Below are 22,252 nucleotides of genomic sequence, written 5' to 3'. Positions count from 1 at the left end.
TTTAATCATTATTTAGTCATAAAATTGCAAAAATATAAACTTCCCATATTGTATCAGCTGTAGATATTTGTAGGCTTTCAAGTAAAATGACCACAATTGTGATTATATGTCATAAATACTTCATCTTTAGCTACTAAGAATACACAATGTATGGAAATGTGTTCTTTTATAATGAGTTACGGCATCAATATCACATCTTGCTGATGAATAATTACATATTACGACTTTTTTTTCTTATCAGGACAATCTTTATTTTGCCAGTTATGGGGCTTATATATTTAAAACTCCCATCTGATTAAATATATTCTTCTTTCAGCTTCTCCCATTAGGGATCATCCTCATCCGCTTAAATATATAGAAGTAAAAAAAATGCACAATAACTAAACACAACCTTTCTCTGTGAGTTCAAGTCATTTCTTTATTGAAGTATGATAAAGTTTATTTTTGCATTTTTTTTCTTCAAACCCAGAGCTTCAGCTCTGTTATGTGCACATAGTTAAAAATAAATTAATCAGCATAACAGAATGGTAACATTATCAAGCATGTATATTAAGGCCAGTTTTGTGTAATAAATTACTGAATTAGTGGCAAAACAAACAAATAAAGCAAACAAACAAACAAACAAACAAAGACCAACAACAAAGGCTTAGTACACAATCAAATAGAAATGTGCCATTATCTCAACCTAAACTCTTAACAAATTCCCAAAGCAAGAGGATAAAGAGAATCAGAACAGGTAACATCAATGAACTTTGCAAAAAGGCACCATGAAGCATTTAGTTACAAATAAAAAATTACCTAAAATGTGTTAATTAATAACATTAATCTACTTTACTTTTTCTGCAACTCAAATATATGTGTATTTTAGTGAATCCATGGAACACAAATCAAACACCCAGTATCATAATGTCCACATATCTGGATTACAAATATGAATGATTAAAATAAAAAAACCTTCATCACATTTGCAGGTTTCCTGTAATTCTTTGAACAATTGTGCTTCCAACTGTTGTAAGCTACAGTGCCAAGATCATCCTCAGTGTGTACCAGAGGCTTTGCGTAGGTCCAGAATTCCTTCAACACAAGTAGGCTTGTCTCACCATATACAAACAGATATTGACATCATATATGTGTTACATTCTTATTGATGTTGTACTGACAACCAGCTAACAGAAGAATGGTAAGCAGCATTTTAGGTTGACTTTAAGACTGCAGTGGGCAACAGAATAAAACAGAATACAAATGTGAGAAAAATCATGTAATATGTGAGGCTACACAATAAAAACCTATATATATATATATATATATATATATATATATATATATATATATATATATATATATATATATATAAATCACAAGAAGTCAGTGTTGATGATATTGATGCAGGTTTCTAGGCAGTCATGTAAAAAAACCCTGGTTATCTGAAACATTACAACTATTTTTTGGAAATAGCCTCAAATATGCATGGTGCTTATCCTTGATACCTTTAATTGGTAAAATGTTTGATTTAAGTCAGACAAACATTACTGAATAAAGCATGGTATAAAAAGGAGACTCAACTATGAATTCTAAGACTGAGTAGGCTGTTAATAAATGCATAAATATTCTCAATCCTTCGTGTGGTTGCATTTTAAACATGCAAGTGCACATGCAAGACTGAGATCACAGCTCATTCAGTACCATAATCCTTCATGTCATCGTTTAATGCCAAATACCTTCTACTATGACAAAACTATCCATGCAATGGCATGTAAGAACATAAAGGTATGAGGAACATCACTTTTTTAAACCAACTTATGCTAAAACTTAGAAAAGGCAAATAAGTGAAGCTGCCACCCTCTTTCCTTTGGAAAATATGAGTAAGAGATAATATAGTGTGTCCAGTCTCCACGCTGAGGCTGCTGTTAGTATTATTTTATAAGGACATGAGGCAAGCTTAGAGACTCTGAGCTGCCTGGGGGCCTTGTCTGGCTCTGAGTTGGTCCACTGGCTACCATTTGCACAAGCTCTGCTGAGAAGCTGGCATCTGTGCTCTGCTGAGAGAGCATATTGAAGTTCCCCTTGCTGGTGGCCAGCTCTTTGTCAGTGACAAAAAGTTCTGTTTCTCCCCAGTCCGTCAGCGTCTCCCGGTCATTAGACTCATTGTTGCTGCTGCCGCTACTCCGAGCAGACAGGTTGGGGTGGCACTCTGTGCCTGATGGCAGCATGAGGTTCTGTGCAGAGAGTGACTTTCCCAATGCCCGGTCGGCCTGAAGCCGGTTGGCTGCTGCTGAAGATGTGAGGCTCAGTGGATTCATTTCGAGACTCAAGTGTCTCCTCCAGGAACCCTCCTCCTTGGGGTTGCGCTCAGGCCTGCTCCTGAGCTGCACTGTGCTCTCTGTACATTTAACCTCTGTATCTGAAACAGCTTTAGTCTGGGTGTTAAGCAGGCAAGGATTAGGATTGCTTTCTTGCAGTGCCTCTGAGATCATGCTGGAAGGCCTGCTTGGAGGCAGTGGAGCCACAGTTGGCAGCTGGAGTGTATGTGTGTTGGGGGTAGTCATAGGAAGAGGCCTGGTCAGCTCTGGAAAGTTGGAATGAGCCCTGGAAAGGTTGTTTGGAGTAAGTATGGGAGGGGGGGAAGCTGGGTACACACTGTCTGGGCTTGATGGTGGATTTTGAAGCAGGGGGGATGGGGTGAAAGAGGAAGAGGACGCTGTGAAACCAGTGCCCATGTTGAGCTCACTAGGTGCCAAGACAAGCTGAAGGCTGCAGGGCAAGTTATCACTGACTGAGCGAGAAATCCCACTTCTGCTTAGCTGAGTGGAGGAGATATCTTTGCTCTGGATGGAGCTGTTGTAGTCTGAAGTCTGCTCCAGCTCAAACAGAGGAAGAGCTGAAAGGCCCAATACTGAGGAAGAGCCTTTATGGAGAACTTGACGGTAGATATCCAACAAGGAGTCCAACTTCGACTCAATGGACTGCACCTGCATCACAAAATACAATAATTATTTAATGATACATTATTCTTTTTAGGTTCTATGTTAGCATTGTGTGTTGTCCTGAATTAAACTGTCACCTTAAGACATAGTCTTTATCACTTATTAATAAGGTCATACTGTTACAGGAAAATAATTATCCTATAACAACATGTCTCAAAAATATTTTTTCTCAAATAACTCTTCGCAACTATTATGACTTAAAATCTATTAACACACTGCATACCTTTAAACTGTTTATACGTGGTGGTATGGAAATGGTTCGAGACTAGTTTTGTAACACGCCAACAGATGGCAGCACAAGGCTGCATGCACAGTCACAGGAAGCACCGACCTATTTAAGTCAGTGTGCCAAAAAAAAAACTTCCTGTGTACATTGGGAGCTGTGCAACTGGTGCTATATTGACTATGTGTGGTACCACATCTGCGATTTCATAATGGACTGCAAGTTAGAACAATGACAATGCTCCCTACCACCAAGCTTTCCTTGCACGTGAGTTTCTCAGCAAAAATCTCTCTCAAAATGATCTTTTCAAAATGATCCGACAATACTCGCCAGATTTGGCTTCTGCAGACTTCGCCCTCGTCTTGAAGATGAAGAATTCCGCTCAAAGTTTGCCGATTTTACACCATTTTTGAGATTTTGCATGAATCTTACACAAACATTTACATTTTACTTGAAAAAAAGACCTTCAGGATATATTTCAGAAGTGGCAGGAATGCTGGGAGCACTGTATTGCTGTGCAAGGGGACTATTTTGAAGGTGATAGTGTGTAAACAGAAATTAATAAAGTATTTTCTTGTAAACAGAGCTAGTATCGAAACTTTTTGATACCACTTCGTAGTTTCGATTATGTTATAGAACATCCACAAAGCTAATCATGTTAAATTATAGCAACTATAAAAGGTAATTCCCTCACTAGCCTGTTTTAATCTCTCTGTCAAATTAATAATCATAAAAACATAATATAACATAATATAACAGCTGGTTATGTTGCAAACAAATAAGAAACTGCAAAATCCTCTGTTCTGAGGACTATTTTAAAATTAAAAGACTCTTCCATGAAAACTATAGGGTTTACTCAAAAATATTGTAATGAAACAAAGATTCAGTTGGAACATGCAAATGAAAATGCCTTATTAATGAGAGAGGTAAACAAAGAATTGCTTGACTGGTTGGAGCTGACAGAAAGGTAACTAAGATATGTACAAATGCCCTGAACAAAAAAGCATTTCAAAATGCACAAAACATTGAACTTTCAGTCAAATCGGCAACAACAGCAGAAGAACACATCGCAATTGGCACAGACTCACCAAGCCAACTAGCTAGCTGAAGACTAGAAAAATGTAGCCTGGTCTGATATGTCTTGCATTTCTACTGAGATGCACAGATGGTATAAGTCAGGATTTGGTGCTAGCAGCATGAATTAATGTACCCAACTTGCTTTGTATGAACAGTTCATAATGGTAAAAATGGTGTATTGGTGTGGGGAAAATTATAGAATTATAATAATAAGAATTATAAATTGAATTACACAACCTACTGTCTTTAACAACCTATCTGTCTAATATTTACAAACAATGTAAAAATAATTATTATTATATTGATTAATTGTCTTCTTTGTCTCCTTCTTCTTCTTCTTCTTCTTCCTCTTCTTCTTCTTATTATTATCATTATCCCTAATTATACTTTGGAATATAATGTATTAATCAAACGTAATGGTATAATAGCTGAACTACTGATCGCTTACCCTTCCTATCTTATATCACCACCAGTCACCACTGATGCTTTGAATGATAGCCAGCACTAAAATCAAATCCATACATTTTGTATTTGGAGTGTGACATTTTTCTTATCTGCCTTACCTGCCTCTCTACCTTGCATACACGGCCCAGCATGCTCATGTCATGCTCTAGAGACTCGCCCTCTGGAAGGATCCGGTCCCTTATCTTCCTGTCCATTGGTATATGCCCTTTTCCCAAGATCTGGTCCACCCTGTGATACATAAGAACTAAATAAGTACAGTAGAATGTAACTGACACCTTTAATTGTTGAATCTTTACCCCTTCTAACCAGAAAAAGGTGCAGCACAGAAGGACAAAACCTGATTCCAGTTAGTGAAAAAAGAAAGGGAGTTAGTGGTTGACTTCTTCTACATGACCAACAAAGGAAAAATTTTGCAAGCAGAAATCACTATGATTAATCTCAGTGTATATTGTGAGCAGATTATGTTAACGAAAGGGTAACAAAACATAGTTATTATTGCCTTTTTCTGCAAAACACATTAAGCAGTTTCACAGTAATCCTTTGCTGAATAGATTGAATTTTTCTTTAATTTAAAGCTCTAATTATGGAATGAATTAGTGATACGTTAGATATTTACTGTACTTCATTGGTATTATCATGCACATGGAACAACAAAAAAAAGGCAGCAAGTCAAACAAGCAGAAACAAAAATTTACACCAATGAAACCACATAAAGCAAGTGTTATACAGAATTTGGGAAACAATGTGAACATAGCTAAGTCATTTAGGTGTCCAACGCTGAAGCTGATCTTGTGCTCCCAAATACACCCACTATTAAGTGATCTAGCCTAGCATCAGCTTTAGACCCCTGAGACACAGTGTTAAGTTACTGTAATTCAGGTGAGTATTTTCCCAAGTCCAGTACAGTGGCTAGTACAACTCTAACCCTGAGCTGGTGGGTTTCTTCTTGGATTGACTGTAATACAAGTGCAGAGTAGGAGAGGACAGGTTCCTGGCTTTGCTGTTGAGGCTCTGCTGTGGACAAAAGCCTGAGACAAGTCTGTGTGAAAGAGAGGTGTCTGTTTAATGCAAGGCAAGAAGGACTAACTAGAGAAAGAGATACTCTAAAGCCCTATCAGCACAAATTCTACTGCAAACAATATATTCAGATTTCATGTGCTAAAGGCACATCAATATCAAGCCACAGAAATATTGATTTCGACTTAATCTATACATATATATCCTTGTATAGTTTCAAAATAAAAGTGTCAGAAAAGGTTACTTTAGCAATGCCACAGAGGAACCATTATCCGGTTATATAAAAAAGCCTTTTTAGTTCCCTGAAACCTTTTCATATCATTTACAAACATTAACTTTATTTTGCCATTGCCACAAACACTACACTATCACTAACAAAAATAACATGTATATCATTAAATGGAAACCAAGAAACCAAGAAATGCTTCTTCTTTGCCATGGCGCTTCTAAATATTTAAAGAAAATTTACTGTATCTATATATAGATAGTATAGAAGAAATAATTTAAATATTTGGGAATCTAATATAACAATTATTGTATTATAAGTATAACACGTTTTTTTATACAAGAAATACTACTGATCCTGGAACCGGAAGAAAAAATTGTCAGGAACTGGAATAGAAAAAAATTCTTATTTTGTCTTACAGATCCAGGAGAATACAAATGTGCTGTTAGTGCTTTTACTATTATGTTTTGTACAAATCTTCTTTTATATTTCGTGGCAGTTCATATGTAAATAATAATCTCTCTCTCTCTGAATAAATAATAATTTTTAGCTAAAGATAATAGTACATTTTTGGGTTAAAATAACACTTTTTATTGCAAGGAAAGAATATCACGCAGATACTGTAAAACCAAGGAGAAGTAGAATTTGTTAGACAGAGTCAACAGCTTATAGTCCTGTGTCTGTTAATGATTCATAATGTGCAATATTTAGCTTTAATTTTTACCAAACATACTTAAATGTAAGGAAAAGTTGTGTGCACCATTGTGTAGCTGCAGACTTTCTTTTATACATGAAAAATGTATGGCATTTGTCAGTGATGAATCAGACACATAGCCTAAGCGTTTGACTCATGTCTGTGCATTTTATATCAGGCAATGTTGGTGAAGGGGATTGTGGGTCAGCTGACCCTGGGGCTGAATGCTTCCTCTTGGCATGTCTGTAATACGAGTGCAGTGAGGTAGAGGAAAAAGTCTTGGCTTTGCTGCTGAGAGTCTGTGGTGGACCCACTATTGTGTCCAACCTGAATAGGAAAGTGCAAACACATATTCATGTAGTTACAACAGTACAGAAAAACATAAGCAGACAGTGCTTTATGTAAGCAGGTGGGAACAGAAGAAAGAAATATCAAAAGTGAAAATAAATGTGATTTTAAATCATTATGAAAATGATTTGAATGTCGTGTTCAGGAGTATAAAATGTTTGGACTGCACTAACCTAGTCTGGAGACTCTTGATGCGACACAGCATGTCCAAGTGTCCAGCTGAGTACTGTTCAATTACATCTTTCACGTCATATGGCCGGAGAGTCTCCTTAAACTTCTTCTTGGCCACGTGGAACTTCATTATTCTGAGAGGTATAAAGGACATAACTCACATCATAGCTCAATTAGTCTGCCTTTTATATAAAACAGTACTGTATGAAATAAAAGTTGAACATTTATTATTTTTATAATCACAATTTCTTTTTTTACTGCACAAAACCTAAATTATGTGTCAAATCTTTGTAATTAATGAACGGAAGAATAGCTTTCCAGTTCATTGCTCTAAAAAAGGAACATTAAAAGAGATATTAAAAGGATATTATTATGTCCAATAATTTAAGTACATCTTGTACTTAATTTATTGGTACAAAATCTTATAAATAATTAAAGCAATCACACATTAGCTGTAATTATTCTTCTTTGCACATATTTCTGTACAACTTGTCTTACATTGTCAATTTCCAAGATGTAATAAAAGCATCTGTGTTGCAGTGTTCATTCACTGTCACTAGAGGGTCATGTCGAACTATATGTGTAAAGTGGGGTGAAGGGATCAAAATTTAGCTTCAAACATTAATCCAGTGATAATCTACTCAATACTATCACTCAAATTTCTGGTGGTAAAAATACATTAGTGTCATTCCACAGGACTAAAATGGAATTAAAATACTGACTAGTGCATTAATTATTGTCATGCTTTGTTTGCCTGTCAGCTATACGTCCTCTGAAAATAACTCAACATACAGACATTATTGTCTAAATAACTGGCAACAAATGTGAGTACACCCTAAGTGATAATAGCTCTATGTCATGTAACCATGCAAAACCACATGTCCTGTTCATCATGTTCCTGTTTTTGTCTGCTTGACAGGACTATACAAATTTGTGTATTGTGTATTAATGCAGTTAAGATTTGGTGATTTGAGTACAATTCTCTCATACTGACCACTGGATGTTCAACATGGCACCTCATGGCAAAGAACCTAAGTTACAGTACATTGGCCAGGGTCATACAGAGGTTTTTCCAAAATGGGTTCCACTCAGAACAGGCCTAGCAAGGGTCCATCAAAGAAGTTGGGTCCTCATGCTGTGCATCAGGTGCAGAAACTGGCTTCAAAAAACAGACGGATGAGTGCTGCGAGCACTGCTGCAGAGGTTACAGAAGCGGAAGGTCTGCTTGTCAGTGCTCAGACCCTACACCGCACACTGCAACAAGTTGGTTTGCATGGCCTTCATCTCAGAAGGAAGCCTCTTCTCAAGCTGTCTTACAAGAAAGCCCACAAACAGTTTGCTGAAGACAATCTGTCCAAGAATATTAATTACTGGAAACATGACCTGTGGTCTGATGAGACTAAGATACATTAGTTTGGTTTAGATGGTGTCCAGCATGTGTGGTGACACCCTGGTAAGGTGTACCAAGAAAATTGTGTTTTGCCTACAGTCAAGCATATAGGTGGTAGCATCATGGTCTAGAATGGCATGGGGAGCTGCAGTTCATTGGGGGAAACATGGATTCTGATATGTACTGTGACATTCTGCAGCAGAAAACGATGACCTCCCTTCAGAAACTGGGCCAAATGGCAGTTTTCAACATATTAACAACCCCAAACACACCGCCAAGATGACAACTGCCTTGCTGAGGAAGCTGAAGGTGTTGGAGTGGCCAAGTATCTCCAGACCCAAACCTCAAGTGGAAGGTGGAGAAGCGCCATGTGTCTAACATCCAGCAGCTCCGTGAATTCCATGCCCAGGAAGATTGAGACAGGGCTTGATAACAATAGTATTCACACAAATTATTGACACTTTTGAAACAGTTTTGACATGTTTAGTTTTTTTTAAGAGGACAATAAATCTGTACTTCTAAACAAGCTGCACATTGACTATTCTAAAGCATATCCAATTTTCATTTCTACAGTATTGTCCTTTGAAAACATATAATAAAATGGTTGCTGTAATGTGTTGCATGAATTCATCCTATTCCTTTATGAATGCGGCTATGACCCTGCTGAGACTCCGGGGCGTCCGAATTCTAAACTATATCGACGATTGGTTGATGTTAGCTCGATCACAGCTTCTGGCAGTCTGACATCGAGATGTTGTTTTCACCTAGATGAAGGAGCTGGGGTTAAGACTAAATGCCAAGAATACAGAGAACCACCTTCTTAGGTGTAGTGTGGGACTTGAACGTCATGCCGTCACGACTGCCTCCCGCTCTGATCCCCATGGCAATCAAGAGAGTAAGAGAAGGCCAGTCACTCACTGTTAAGCAGGTACAGAGACTGCTGGGGCTGATGGCAGCAGCATCCAATGTGAGTTCACTTGGCCTCCTGCACATTAGACCCCTTCAGTGGTGGCTCAGAGACAGAGGGTTCTCACAGAATGGCAAACCCACTCTGCTCCATTAAGGTCTCGCAGAGAGCCCTTCCAGCCTTAGATGTGTGGAAAGAACCATTGTTCCTGTCTCAAGGCCCTGTACTGGGAGCTCCATGTCGTCGCGTGTTGCTAACAACAGATGCTTCAATCACGGGGTGTGGAGCGGTCATGAGCGGGATTCATCTCACTTGGCACATAAACTGCCTGGAGATGATGGCCGTGCTTCTGGCTCTGAAGCACTTTCTCCCAGACCTGAGGGACCACCATGTCAGTTAAGATTGCTTTCTTCTGGCTATATCCTCTGTAAGAGGATCAGGGACCTACAGGCTCTTCCTGAAGTTCACCCCAGGCATGGGCAGTGCCTTTCTTTACCCCAGACCAGGGTATGTACCTAAGGTGCCCTTGGTTCCCCTATGACCAGTCATGCTGCAAGTGTTCTATTCTCCTCCTTTTCAAGCCCCTGAGCAGAAGAAGCTAAGCCAACTGTGTCCGGTGCTGGACACATACAGGAACTGTAGAGAAAGTTGGAGCAGCTGTTTGTCTGCTTTGGCTCTATAAAAAAGGGCTCCCTGCAGGCAGCATCCTCCTATGAGTCCTCTGGTCTCTCCGCTCCTTTCAAGGCTCACTCTACCTGAAGTGTGGCGACCTCTACAGCCTGGTCCTCTGGAGTTCCACTCCAAGACATCTGCAATGCTGCAGGCTGGTCCACCCCACTGACCTTCATCAGGTTTTATAACCTTGACCTTAGAGCCACTCCTGGCTCCTCCGTCCTGCAGTTTAGCTGTGCCCATCCACACTAGGCAGTGTGGCGTGATTGGACTCTCATTCCCAAAGCGCTGTATACACAGCTTGAGTTACTGAAAGTTAAGTATGTAACCCTAGTTTCCTGAAGGAATGAGATGCTGCATCTCCAAGCCACTTCCTGCATCTCTGTGGCACTTTCTTCTCCTTTTAGAAGCTAGTGACATCTCCACTGCATGCGCATTTTATAGATTCCTGGTTGTGACATCACCCTCTCCATTGGACAGATTGCACACGTGATTTAGAGTGTGGATATCATGAAAGCATTCCCAAAGCATTGTTGATGCATCGTCTCGTTCCTTTGGGGAACTAGGGTTACATACGTAACCTAGAAATGTTCCCTCAGCAACGTATTAAGTGGCGGACCATAATTTTGTTTAGTCTCTGCCTTGCACTTTGAGTGCATTTTTTTTTCTAGTAGTATTAAACTTGAAAACATACACAACAATGCCAGGGATATCAAAAAGAGTCAGCTCAGTGTCACTGTATCTTACCATATTACCGTACCGGAAATATGATTTATTTTGCACATGCATGAAAATCCATAGAGCTAGTGTCAGCCACTAACCAGGAAGTGGCAAGCAGTAATGCCAGTGCTATGGATTCTTTAGCTTTTTATGTCCAGCTTCAAGAATTTTTCTTAAAAGTAGAAAATACTGACAATTCCACATATCAAATGAGTAAGTGAATTAAGGATGGAAGGAATAAAGACATTTTTAAAGTATTCTGAAATAAGTAGAAAAGTTAAGTAGATCATATCTTTAAAAAATTACATATTGAATGTAAAACACACACATACTTACATACACATCTGTATTACCCAAATGGGATCTAATAATTGTAAATTAGTTAATTTAGTTTTTTCATTTATTTAACTTTTATTTAGATTTAATGCAAATAATTTAATAAAAAAAAATTTTATTGCATGAATTAGATTTATTCTATTTTTTTGTATAATTGTGTATTAAATTAAATATTTATATAATATTAATATATAAATATAATTCAAATAAAATTTTACCAAGTTAGTTACAATAAAACTATACTATACTATACTTACTATACATAAATATCTTATATCTTATTATTATCTTAACATCTTCTAATATCTTAAAATGTTAATTACAAATCAGCGAAAATAAAACTTGCCTATACATAAAAAACTTCAAGAAACCGGCATAAAGAAACTCACTTATTTTACACTTCAGATAAGCCCATATGTAAAGAAACAGATGATTAGGCTGGCTTTAATATACATGTTTGTGTTTGTTCACAGGTTTCAGTGTTATTTGTTTACTTTTTTGGTTCTTGAAAACAAGCCTGCTGCAGTTCCCACTTGGATACAACACATTATTTTTCCATACATCAATCTTTTTCCTCTAGATGTCACTAGTATGCAGAAGTTTTGAAACTTTTGTAGTAACAATTAGTTTATAAAAATGTTCGGGAAAAAAGATTTCAACTTTAAAGCAAATACTCCTAAATCCTTCCTGCATGTATCCTTATATTTGTGGTTCAGCTTACTATATAAAGTTCTACATCATCAACCCTAAACCCAACCTTGAGAGGCAACTACTGTAGATGCGTGATGAGACTATTAAGGTTGGTTATATAATAATTAACATATTGATAACATGTTATGTAATGATAAAACTTTTGTCATCCATCCATTCGTCCATCCATCTGTCCATCCATCCATCAATCAATCCGTCTATCCATCCATCCATCCATTCATCCATCCATCCATCCATCCATCCATCCATCTATCCATCCATCCATCCATCTATCTATCCATCCATCCATCCATCCATCCATCCATCCATCCATCCATCCATCCATCCATCCATCCACCAATGCTCTCTATTAATATCCACTAATAATCCATTAGTTCTTTAAACTCCTGCATGAGCTATTTGGGCATATACATTTGATACGTTTCAATTCATATAAGAAAACATTTATGGTTAATGTTTAATAACTCATTAATGTCAAACTTTTTTGTTTATCATTATCATAAACAAATATATGGAATTTAATATCATACAAATTTTATTCTTCTTATTATTTTATACAAATAATAGCCCCCTGTAGTTTAGTATGATGCTTGTGCAGAATGATCTGAATATGAAATTGGCCTCTACATATAATGACCTTTCGATATGTACCTCTTATGTGTTTATTTAGTTATTTTCTCACCTGACAGCTCTGATAACTGTCTTCAGAGGAGCAGACAGATCCTCCACGGTCACATCACAATGACAGCCTTTCTCATCAAAGCATTCCTCTCCTCCTAAACTGTCAGCTAAGAGTGAGAAAAAGATAATAGCAAAATAGAAGATAAGTCAATAAAAAGTACAATTAAGAGCATACAAGTATGAGTGAAACATAAGCATCATGTGTAACATTCTAATACTGAATCAACACTTTTGAATCTATACAGACAGGCATTATTATGAAAAAGTAGCAGCAAAATTACCAGTGTGTTTGATTTCACACAGTGTTAATGCATTTTGATTATTTAGTAATTTAAGTAAAGGTGTAACAAATTTAATGCATATGCAGTAGTTTTACACTTTCGGTGTAGGTGTGAACATTTATGTGTAATAACTCACTTGAGATGGACTGAAAGAAATTTTAACTGCAGTGTGAGAACAATTCTACCGTGATTCAACCCAAGGGTACAAAGTAAACTAAACATGGTGTGTGTTATGAGTTGTGTTGTTTTACTGTGTGCACATTTTTCATCATATATTCCATACACAATCCTGGCTATTAAATAATAAATTTTCCCAACTACAGTATGTTACCAGCCTGCCATTTTCTAATGCTCTAATACACTTTTGCTCAAGATTTTCTGTTGTGTTTAATTCTGTAAATTGTGGGATCAAATTACTATTACAGTTATCAGTTTCACCCAGACTTCTATTCAGACTTGTTAAAGATAGCAAATGATAAAGCATTACAGATTACTGTTAGTGTGTTGTAATGTGGCATTGTAAACAATAGAAACAAGCTGCTGAACCGGTAAAACATATCAGTAGAAATATATTTATAATATACAGTATCTCTACTGATATGTTTCACCGGTTCAGCAGCTTGTTTCTATTGTGTGTATATATATATATATATATATATATATATATATATATATATATATATATATATATATATATATATATATATATATATATATATATATATCCTACAAGCATAGCAGACAATAGGAGACGACATTTAACAATAGTCTGTAAGCACCATACAGGGGTCATTAATCTGGGTTGCACCTTGCACAGTGTGTTGACTACATAACAGATGGGTATTGTAGATGTGCCTGTGCTCTCAGGGCCAATTATGTACCTTAAATAATGCTCCTTGAGAAAAATGTCCCTCTGACTAAAGATACCCTTGAGGGTAGGGGACAAGTGTTTGTAAATTATTAGGCTGTAGTGCACTTTCATAGACTGCTCAGTCAGGACACATTGGATGCTCAGCTGCTGTGAATATGAGAAAGAAGTAGACAACCTCTTATTCATATCATTCATATGACCAGAGCCCTGCTGAAGATAACAACCATTCTTCCACAGGATAACACACGGACAAATTTTGGAAATCGGGTGTCAAGCACAAATCCTGCTCTATAGTGCATGCACAGCTGCTAAAGCATTTGAGAATCATGAACAAATGCAAATGTTGTTCAATTGTTGGTTTGGAAAGTAGTAAAAAAGACAGACAGATTTTCAAAGTCAAACCACAATATTTCCTGTCATTTAAGCTTATAATGTTGCCTTGCAGATTCCTATTTTGCCATAAGATTAACTGGCCTTTTAAAACTGACACATAATGTGAATTTTTTTTCCATCACAAGCTGAGTAGAACTGCCTTTACTAGCACACAGTTTCCAAACTGGCTTTGTCTCTTTCTCTTTATCTCTCTCAATTCTCTACAGTTCCACTGAGGGGACTCTGGAGACTGTAGAAGTGAACAAGAACAATAGGTAATTGTTGAAGCAGCCTCATACCTGTCATTAAGCTATGGTGCACTGAGCAACAACACTAAAAGGCACAAGATATAAACTTAAACAGACCGAGACAGAATGCACGAAGATTGACCTCGTTCAGCTTTTAAGACCTTAAGATTAAGTGCCCTCAGCAAACAGGTTCATCAAAAGGAAAATGTTTTATAAACGTTTTTAAAGCTTTTTATTTGTATGTATTAAAGACATTATTACCAAAACTTTCACTCTGGGAATCTGTCCAGAACTATTTCATATACCATCATAGCATTAATGCATATATTCAGATGAGTAAACATATTGCTGACATATTGTGGGGCAATAATGTTATTCTGAGTGATAACCTTGATGCTATGATGAAACATTTTAACATTTAAAGTGCACAAGTAAAGTTGAGTATGAAATGTACATAATTTACATCATATTTTATGCAACACTGTAGGCATTTGTCCAGTAAATGGTTTAAGATGTTTTCCAACAAGTCCAACAAAGAGATAGTAACCTCCAATACTTGTCCATACTGAGTAGCTAAAAACATAATGTTGCACTCCAAATTTCTTTTAGCAGTCTATTGTCATTCAGGATAATTATGTATACACTTTGTCACACAGGAACAATTCTTATAGATATTCTTAATATATACTTATACTGCCTACAATTTCTATAACCGATGCTTCTAGTAGGCAATACATTATGATTATAATCAATAAGTTTACACCATGACATGTTTTTCTCTCTCTTACCTTCAGGCATGGTGCGTGATTGACTTTTGAGCCTGAGCGAGGGTCGGAAACGTGTTCGGTCATTGAAACTCCAGCTCTTTTGTACCTTGGCTGGGCTGCTCCCATCTGTTGCTACCTCAGTCACAGGAGAACGTCTGTCATTCAGAGATGTCTGCCTGCTCTTAATGCTCTGACCACGAGGACTGGCCATGCGCACCCGTTCCTTAAAGCTCAGTTTCTGACTACATGAGGGAAGGAGGGCAGTTGAGGAAGAGCAGGTAAGAATGATGAAAGAATGGTGAAAAGAAGAAAAAAGAAAGAAAAATATACATTAAATACAGCCCAATTTCTGGTAAAGACAAATGACTGGTAATAGTAATGATATTTTAGCTTACTGAAGAACTATTCACTCCATTGCTCTTTTCCACATTTTGTCATGCGAATCTATTACCTTTTTTTTTATTTACAAAATGTTTAACATTCAAAGGTGCTTTTATTACTGTGATAAACAAGTTAAGTTCTGTCAGATAGGAGAGAGGTCATAGTCGAACGATCATTTTAAGTAGTAAAAGGTATTTACACACTGTCTCAATTAGATTGATATTTGATCTTTTACTGGGCCATTCAAACATACGCATGTTCTTAGTTTTGAACCATTGCGAGTGTCGAGTGTCCTGTAGACTGGAATAGATTATCTTTGTAGTTGGCTTTATCCAATTTGCCCTCAACCATGACCAACTTCTCAGTTCTTGCTAACGATCCCCTTAATATGATACTACTACCATGATGCTTTTACTGTGGGAATTGCCTTCTTTGGGTAGTTTTTTTTTCTTCTTTCCAAATGTAATGCTTTGTGCCCGTCTCATCAGACCAGAAAACATTCTTTCATATTTGCTTTTTTGCAATTTTTTTCAATAAAAGTGTTTTTGATAAATGGGATTTCAAATGCTAGGAATGGGTTATGGCAAACAGGATTTCAAATGCTCCCTAAAGCAGCTTTGTCTAGTGACTTTGTTTTAAGGCAACTAGTCAGACATAATTCCTTCACTAGATAAAGGTGTTCAAATTTTCTAGGTGACAATACAAAATGTGGAAAAGTTCAAAGGAGGTAAATAAGCATGCAGGACACTATATGTACATTTATTAAGTTAACATTGCAGAAAATATGAGATTATGATCATTCACACAACTTAAAGGCAGAAATTCCCTGTACTAAAATGATGTCCTTTACTCATAGTTTAAACAACATAAATAGACAGACATGCAATGCAATGCATTCTACAACAGGCAATGTTTTCAGGCCAATCACTCATGATAATGGGAGCTGGAGACATAATAAACTACAACGAAAAATGAGATCAGTTAAAAGGTAAAATAATAAATTGAGGTAAATTCCTCCCTCTCCGAAGGACCCCTAAACAGATGCAGATGCTACATGAACAGTACCAAAATTTGTAAGACGATAGTGAAGGGAATACCAGTGGCTTGAGCTTGGATCAAACACAAGTTAGTGCTTAGTGTTCAGAGATGGATCTTTTATGAAGTAGTAAGCATAACTCAGAAGCATGCAACATGCATCATGCAGATGTAGGCATTATGCAAATACAATTTGCCTCACTTCATATAAAAGTAGACACAGCTGATGGGAGCTTCCTTATTAAATCTAAAACCCCACACAACTGTCTTTATTAAGTGTCATGTTAACACTATAATGGTTTATTAGCTTGAGATACTATTTATGAAACAGATCAAATCATGCACCGTACTGTCAGTCATTAAAAATGGCATAATTATTGTATTAATCTTGTTTTGTGGGTGCTTAAAGTAATTTTGTGTTTAAATATAGTGAATGCAGTGAGAATCCCAGGTCATCTAATTTGAGCTCTTCAGGGAACAGGTAGTAGTCAAAGTTTAAGGCCCCTGTTTGAGCCTCTGTATGAAATCAAATTTGGAAGATTAAAGGTACATTTGGAGTGAGTCGCCATCCATGCACCTGCAGTTAGTCAGCATTCTCATTGGTTGTCATGTGGCCAAAGCAGAGGGGGATGCTGGGTACCTATAGTTCCTTGTGGTATACTTCCTGAAGAGCTTCTGTCTATTACTATGAACCTTACTATGGAGCATGAGAGACAGATGGGTATGGATTAGTTAAATTGTGAAGAGAAAGTAGATTTCTTTCAGTGGAACAAACAAATGTGTGGTTTGATTGGGAAAAAAAGACAAACACTTGGTTGTACAGTAAAAAGGCAAACATTTCTGTCTTAGTTAATCTTAATCGGTTCTGTTCGGAAAACTGCTAAAAGCCCAATGAGTGGCAGACATGCATGGATACAGTAATCACCCCCAAACACTCATTAAACACACACATTAAAGGCCACATATACATGAGAGTACATAAAAGCCAGTTTGTGACAATTTGTTAGTTAATTAGAGGAGCTTGGTTCCATACAGAGCTACCACTTGTCACTCTGGCCAGTAAAACCCATCACACTACAACATCTCCAGTCATTTTATTAAAGTGGTTCACAGCTTAGTAGTATTTACAACCTAGATTTTTGCTTTGTGTGTTTATAGTTCAGAGGAGTCTTTGCAAAACCATATTATGGTGTAATTGCCACCCACCAAGAAGAGCATAAATTACTTAACTTAAGCCTTACATGTCTGGCAATGCTGCTGTTCTTTTATTTATTTATTTAAAGTATGAATTACACACCCAAAATCCAATTAAACTGCTAATTACTTACAAACGCACCAGCAGTGAGCTAAGCTAAAATTACCAGTAAATTAATAGAACAGCAAACTGTGAAGAAGAACAAAAGTTCAGTTGGTGAGGAAAATGCAACTACTTAAATAGTCTCTGCCATTATAAATGTGGCTCCTTGCTGTGCATGCACATTCACTGTCATAAAATCCTTTGATTATGTGACACTAAGACCTCTCACAAAGAGAAATGTAAAAATAAACAAAGAACAAAGATACACAAGCATTTAGAAGAGACACACTGGCCCGCTGCCTTTCTCTGCCATTCCTACCTTGAGCAGCAACTCTCTCCCACTCTCTGTCTTTCTCTCTCTTTTTAATAATTCCTGGACTATTCGTTCTCCAGAGTGATATTTAATCGCTAACATAAATAATCGCAGAATGGAAAAAGTGCATCATGTCTGTAATCAGACAAGTGGTACTGTGCTCGATGTTTAACTAATGCCAAGATAGAGCTATTTATTGTGCACACATCCACTTTATCTCCCTCTGCCTCTCTCTCACAATCATACCCACACAGAAATTTAAATATATAAAGTCACATGCAAACATCATTGAGCTGATATAGACCTATGGTCACTTGACCCTGCTGTGTGAATTCTCTGAATACGTAAAAGGGTCTCTTTTTCATTTTTCTTTGCTCAAACGCAAGCTTTTTTCCACTTTGTATAATTACTAGTTCAAACATAAAGCATATGTGTCTATTGTATGCACAGAAAAATATTTTTCAATGGTCATAAATGTACAGGTGACATACAGTATAAGAATAACAAACCTGGTGGTGGATTCGCCCTGGTCTTTCCTTCAGGTGTTAGTTAGCAACAGAGAGGACAAAAGGGGCAGGAGATTATTTAATTACATGAAAAACAGGAACAAAAAAAAGAGTCTAGAATAAAAGACAAATGGCACTGAAATATACTGAATCTTTCATACAATGAATGAAGCATCAATATATTTCTTTTTGTGTTAACACATTACGGTGTACAGTAAATTGAGGGAGACATACACATACACGCATGCACTAACAATCAGAGCAAAAACAAACCACGCTGTAAAAAAAAAAGAAAGAAAAAAAGAAAAACTGAGAAAAGAAGATAGCATAAACATGCACCAAGCAGACATGCAAGCAATCGGTAACGCACAATCAAGCTGTCTGGGAAAGCCCTTGCAAGGATAATTTAGCTTTAAAATGGACAGGAAAGTCAGTGATTACTGGAAAAATACAGTAATGCTTTCCTCTGTCTGATCTTACATATGTGTATGTGTGTGCATATGTTTCTCCACATATTTCCAGGCGCCTAAAATCTATATTGTCTTTCATGCTGGCCTATAAAGCTCGTGTAATTAATCTTCCCTCATAGTGTATCTTCAAGAGAAAGTATGTGACTATCTGTGGATCTTAAATTCACTTTGAGTGCAGCCAATTTGATATTTCGATGATTACAGGCCTTTTGCAAGCTTGAATTCGTGAGGAATATACAAGGAGAGGTAACACAAAAAAGATGGAATTAGGCTTGGTGACACAGACTTGTTTGCAATGATAAAGAGGGAAGAACGAAGGCCACAGGAGCACAGACACCAAAGAGAACACCCAGCTGCCAGAGTTGTACCTACTTTGTAGGGCTGCAGGTATGCAATGCCTTCAAATGAGGCTTCCAGGTAGCAATGGAAACCGAGTTCTCATCAGCCGCATAACTACGCCAAACACACTACGTGCAGAGTATACAAAAAGGAAAATAGGGGGAGGGGGGGGGAATGCAATTGAAAAGAAATGTCACAAGGCCAGGAGAGAGCGAGGGTTGGAAAAAGAAAAGAAAATAATAAAAATGAAAAGAAAGGAAAACAAAAAAGGCAGATTAGTAAAAACCAGTTCAGGTCAGAGTTTTCTCATCAGTTGACTGCATGGATACATGCCTTTGAGAAGGAAGAACACTTTTATAGTATCGCCACGTGCCACTCAGGTACGTTCTGGAGCGGTCTGTGGAGTAGAGTCTCCACGCAGCCTGGTGCAGGACACACATACACAAGGACAGACACATGGACATGGGTGCAGAAAGACATCAGCATGGTGAGGGAAAAGCCCGGAAAAATAGGCATTCTTATAGAAGGTTAAGACATTTATTCAGTGAATGCCTTTGCTGAATTTTGATTGACCTAGAAAAATCATTGCATCACACTTAATCTTGATTTCAAACCTAGAATTCTATAACAGTGGCTAACTTTAGATTGCACACTGTAATTGCATACAAAAAAACACTGAAAAATGTCTTATTGCATAATGAAACTCACACCATATAAGAACAGCTTGAAGAGGAAAGCACAAAAAATGTGGAAAAAAGTGCCACATCTAGCAAGAACAAATATGTGAAACACCAACAAATACAGCGCTGGAATCAAAGCACAAAAGCAATTTAGTGAGCCAACACCTAATTTATTTATTTATTTATTTATTTATTTATTTATTTATTTATTTATTTATTTATTTATTTATTTATTTATTTTTGTAAAATTATATATATATATATATATATATATATATATATATATATATATATATATATATATATATATATATATATATATATATAATAATAATATATATATATAAAACACATACCAAGGATTATTAAATATTATGGAAATAACACAATAAAGAAGACATATATAACATACACTATATAGAAAAACTTGTGTGGACACCTGGTCATAAGGTTTGTATGTGCCCCATTTGCTGTTATAATAACCTCCACACTTCTGTGAAGATATTTCACAGAGATGGCTTTGTGAACATGTGCATTGTTATGCTGAAACTGGCTTGGGTCTTCTAGTTCAGGTTAAGGGAAAATGGTGTGCCTGCTACTTTGTGGATAGCAGTTTTTGGATGAACCATATTTGGCTGGAAAGTCAGGTGCCTCATTCATTTTGTCTATATAGTGTATAACACAATAAAGAAAAATTTTTTTAAATGAGAAAGGTGACAAAACTGCACTGAAAAATTCAGAAGACACAGACACTGTTTAATAGAAAGAGCAGACATATTAGTGGCTGTTGAGGAATCTTAGTATGTTGAAGGCAATATAAATCAAAAGGCTTTTTACAGCACTTATGCAATATGAAAAGACGCTGAAAGGCACAACTGTAAGAGAGAATGATTATGGAAATGTGTGATGATTCAAACACCACAGATCATAAATCTTGCATACTACGCTTTCAATTCAAGGAGATGAGCAAGACAGATGGAAAAGCTAAGAGTAAAGGGCACTACACAGTAGGTTAAAGATATAAAACAAACAGATTAAAAGAAGTGTGACATTATTTTTGAAGTCCTCAAAACAACCTTAGTGTGAACAGTATTTCACTGCAGGACAGCAAGTCATCATTAAAAAAAAGAAAAGAAACTGTATACAGTCTGCCAAAAGAATTATTCAAACACTTTTTCTCTGTATTTTATATACATTAAATGGACAAAGGTTTGTGGACAACTGACCCTAAACTGTATATGTGTTTTTTTTCACATTTATTACTGCTGTTATAATAACCTTCACTCTTTTGGAAAGATGTTCCACTTAAATTTGAAGTGTGGCTGTGGAGTTTTTTTTTACTCATTTAGCCACAACAGCTTTAGTGAAATCAGGAACTGATTATATATTTTATATTTGATACAATTGTGTGCCTCCAACTTTGTGGTAACAGTTTGGGGAAGAACCACATATGGCTAGAAAAGTCAGATGTCCCAGTACTTTTGTCCATTGCATATGTCCACTTCAAATTCAATACAGGGTGACTATATACATATGTAGTTATAAATATAAATGTGTGTGTGCATACTTAAGCATATGTATTTATAAGCATAAACAAAAAATCAAAAAAAAAAATTTTACTGATAGGGAAAAACTATGTTGACACTATATTAAAATATAAATATCAATCGTGAAAAATAAAAAAAAGAAGGAGTTTTCTATGTTTTGGGACAACATTATTACACAAATGTGAAACAATTACAAGTGTCAAAGCAAAAGAGTCAAAAGAGTCAAAGCAAAACGTAATTGTCAGTTCAACTGGTAAATAGGTAGGTGAAGAGTTTAGGAAACCACAGTCATCTTTGGACAGGTGTGGCATCCATAACCATTAAGCTATATTCTAAACAGCGGGTGCTAAAAAAAGTTACTTCAAACCAAATATACTAAAAGTATTCGGGGCGTTGTCGAGCACTGAACATGGCAAAGAGAAACGCAAGTCTATTAATGTATGTACTTTGGCCTTTCAGGTGGTGTTTTGGAAAGACGTAACTAATAAATAAAATCAACATGCTAAAAAGAGAAATAACAAAA

At 36.6% G+C, this 22,252-nt stretch overlaps 1 protein-coding gene and 1 long non-coding RNA gene across 6 annotated transcripts in view; one reads left to right on the top strand and one right to left on the bottom strand.

Moving 5' to 3' along the window:
• The window catches only part of LOC310724956, a 41,837-nt gene extending 22,835 nt beyond the window's left edge, over positions 1-19,002 (top strand). The window contains exons 3-4 of one of the 2 annotated variants that reach the window (XR_014533210.1): positions 14,374-14,421; positions 15,189-19,002. This is a non-coding gene — a long non-coding RNA (uncharacterized lncRNA). The remainder of the gene's footprint in view (positions 1-14,373; positions 14,422-15,188) is intronic. The other variant, XR_014533209.1, reaches the window with a different exon arrangement.
• kcnq5a (potassium voltage-gated channel, KQT-like subfamily, member 5a) overlaps positions 1,359-22,252 on the bottom strand; it is a 117,257-nt gene continuing 96,363 nt past the window's right edge. Inside the window, exons 8-17 of one of the 4 annotated variants that reach the window (XM_083539391.1) lie at positions 19,536-19,630; positions 18,697-18,723; positions 17,218-17,274; positions 15,183-15,403; positions 12,624-12,729; positions 7,208-7,339; positions 6,900-7,013; positions 5,675-5,788; positions 4,848-4,977; positions 1,359-2,969 (exon numbers count right to left, since the gene is read on the bottom strand). In XM_083539391.1, the coding sequence (XP_083395517.1) occupies positions 1,914-2,969; positions 4,848-4,977; positions 5,675-5,788; positions 6,900-7,013; positions 7,208-7,339; positions 12,624-12,729; positions 15,183-15,403; positions 17,218-17,274; positions 18,697-18,723; positions 19,536-19,630 (2,052 nt within the window). In that variant the 3' untranslated portion in view covers positions 1,359-1,913. The remainder of the gene's footprint in view (positions 2,970-4,847; positions 4,978-5,674; positions 5,789-6,899; positions 7,014-7,207; positions 7,340-12,623; positions 12,730-15,182; positions 15,404-17,217; positions 17,275-18,696; positions 18,724-19,535; positions 19,631-22,252) is intronic. The other 3 variants (XM_083539392.1, XM_083539393.1, XM_083539394.1) reach the window with 3 other exon arrangements.

Source organism: Silurus aristotelis (genome assembly GCF_946808225.1).
Source record: "Silurus aristotelis genome assembly, chromosome: 4".
Classification (NCBI taxonomy): domain Eukaryota; kingdom Metazoa; phylum Chordata; class Actinopteri; order Siluriformes; family Siluridae; genus Silurus; species Silurus aristotelis.
Note: the sequence above shows the minus strand (reverse complement) of the source record. Positions and strands in the feature narration are given on the sequence as shown.